This window comes from Dacryopinax primogenitus (genome assembly GCF_000292625.1).
Source record: "Dacryopinax primogenitus strain DJM-731 SS1 chromosome Unknown DACRYscaffold_24, whole genome shotgun sequence".
Taxonomy (NCBI): Eukaryota; Fungi; Basidiomycota; class Dacrymycetes; order Dacrymycetales; family Dacrymycetaceae; genus Dacryopinax; species Dacryopinax primogenitus.
Genome location: NW_024467221.1, coordinates 494,407 through 497,114, shown reverse-complemented (window position 1 = coordinate 497,114; position 2,708 = coordinate 494,407). Strand labels below are relative to the sequence as shown.

The 2,708-nt window shown below is 53.8% G+C and overlaps 1 protein-coding gene across 1 annotated transcript; it reads left to right on the top strand.

The window, feature by feature from the left end:
- Positions 1-1,397: 1,397 nt before the first annotated feature.
- On the top strand, positions 1,398-1,861 carry DACRYDRAFT_112163 (uncharacterized protein; the record flags this gene model as incomplete). The annotated part of the gene is made up of 3 exons (XM_040769357.1): positions 1,398-1,532; positions 1,585-1,653; positions 1,715-1,861. 3 exons carry the CDS (start codon positions 1,398-1,400, stop codon positions 1,859-1,861), a joined length of 351 nt encoding a protein of 116 aa, XP_040624111.1.
- Positions 1,862-2,708: the final 847 nt, after the last annotated feature.

The window sequence follows — 2,708 nt, the reverse complement described above, 5'->3', positions numbered from 1 at the left end:
GAACCGCGTCGTCCGGGAACCCGTAATGCTCAGGGAGCACATCCGCATGAATCCGACCTCCAAAGGCAAAACGCTAGACAATCCCGTAAACCCCAAGCCAACGTATCACCTGAACCGCGTCGTCCGGGAACCCGTAATGCTCAGGGAGCACATCCGCATGACCTCCAAAGGCAAAACGCTAGACAACCTAACCCATCCCGTAAACCCCAAGCCAACGCATTACCTGAACCGTATCGGCCGGGAACCCGTAATGCTGAAGGAGCACATCTGCATGAAGGTACACAACCTAAGCCATCCCGTGACCCCGAAGCCAACGCATCACCTGAACCGTATCGTCCGGGAACCCGTAATGCTGAAGGAGGACATCTGCATGAAGCCAGGCTCCAAATGCAAAACGCTAGACAACCTGAGCCATCCCGTGAACCCCAAGCCAACGCATCACCTGAACCGCATCGTCAGGCGACCAATGACGCACGACCTCAGCAAGCACTGGCTGTCTCTCCCCAACGACCTCAGCAAGCACTGCCTGTCTTTCCCCAACGACCTCATCGTTCAGGATCATCTCCTGTGCAGCACGTAACCGACCGAAATGAGGAACTGGCTACCTCGCCCGGACGAGAGCGTTCAGCAACATTGCCTGTGTCGGGCGTGACGGACCGAAATGAGGATAAACTCAGTATAGGAAATTCCGTGCTCAGAATGAAGAGACAGACTCGATTGGAAGCTGCTGTCAAGCAGCGGAAAGCAATCAGTGAGAAGCGCGAGGAACAGGAAGCAAACTACCCAGCCCAATTGGGGGAACAGCAGCCCAAGGACCAGGACCAGGAGGCAATCAAAAACTTGTCATCCGATTTGCTCAAAAAGCACATAATCAATGGTAAGGGGGGGGTGAAGGAGAAGGATGTGGTGAAGAAGTGGAAGGATTCGCCGGGGGAAGCGCTTCGATTGAAGCAGAAGTCCAAGTGCGCGGAAGGGATTTGTGAGGAGAAGAAACGTAAGGAGAAACAGGCTAGATTACGTCTGCCTACTTCTGCTCAGGGTCCCCAACCCATCCTTGGTTGGCCGTCCTAGCTTTCCTTGTCGGTACCCCACCTGTGCAGTTGCTAGCACTTTAGTCAATATATATCATGTGTGCTGCAAGTTGCATGTATTCAGGGGATATGGGTTAGAGCCTCCTAGGCTCCCGCACTGCCGCAGATTCAATAGTAACCACCCCTGATCGTGTTTCGTTTCAATCATAAATTGTAGGACACTTAGAAGCAGTTTCATCAAGATCATGTAATAGGCACAAGGACTGAACAAGCTCTGTGTCGTTCCTGAGCTGGTCTCGCTCTCTCCTTCTTGCTTTCCCACATCCAAAGTTGACAAGTGTTGTCCTTCGTCTGGAACGAAGTAACATGCGCCTCACGCACGCTCTGCTCATCGCCTTCATCGCCTTCATCGCCTTCATCGCCTTCATCGCCTTCACCGCCTTCACCGCCTTTGCCTATCCCGTCGAACCTTCTTCGGATAGGAGTCAAGGCAAGCCTTCTGTACATCTATCCCATAACAAGAAGAATCATTGATAACCTTCTCTCGACACAGCCCGGAAGGGGATGGAGGACCGCAATCCACCGAATGTACCCCACTGGACACCCGTCGTCCCAGCTCGCCGTAAGGTTACCGGTGATGAATGGGCTCTGCAGATACAACAGGCTAAAGCAGCGCCGCTCAGCGAGAAGCGGAAGCCGCTAAGCCAGAAGCGGAAGCCGCTAAGCGAGAGAGCCCGGCCCAAAAGCAGCTTAAGCAGGCTCGAAACGATCTTGTGGAGGAAATAAAGTCCGACTCCGAGGCGGATCAGTTCTCCGCCTCCGCCTCCTAGGCTTCAGTCTCCTAGGCCGCATTCTTCTCCTAGGCCTCATTTTCCTCCTGCTCCTCAAGAATCATCTTGGCATCATTCTCCTCTTGTTCCTCCAAGGTTTATATTCGCCTCATCCTCTTCCTCAAGACGCTGGCAAAGCCCAACAGGAGAATATACTCTCGTCGCCAAAAGCTATGAAGAAACAGGAGAAATTAGCAGAGTAACAGAAGGCAATAACCTCGTGGCGAGGTGCGCCCCCGGGTGAGAAGCCCAACAAAGGAAACCCAAACCGGGTAGTTCATAAGCAGTACTCGTTGGAGACCATCGAAGAGGAGGAGGAGGGCAGTGGGTAGCAGATCGAACAATGGAAATGGCACATTCAGCACAGCGGAGCACATATGTAGACAAAATAGTGAGAGTTACGAGTCGATTATTTACAAGCCTTGACGAGGCCAACCCCTGGAAGACGTGTACCAAAAGAGAAGAGGGAAAGAAAGAGGCCGCTGTACACTGTACTGGTCGAAGGCCCTGCGGAACAAGCGGAGGGGAAAAGGTGTGTTGGTACAACAAGTTCAAGAGGACCAAGAGCAATAGGGGAAAAGGGGACAGACGAATAGTGCAAGGATGATGGGGGACACCTGGCGGTTATCCGACCCTCTGTCTCTTCCCATCGGCTGCCGTTTGTCCATCTTCCTCCCTCGCTCGCTTTCGTCCTCCCACACCCGGGTCCCCCTCAACATCGCTCCCCTCTCGCCCGCCCAACGCCTCCAGTCTAGCCTCGAGCTCTTCTACCCTCCTCGCACTCTTTCCCGCTCGTCTCTCTCTGCTCCCAGCGCTTCCGCGTCTCTCAAGCTGCGCTTGCAAGTCG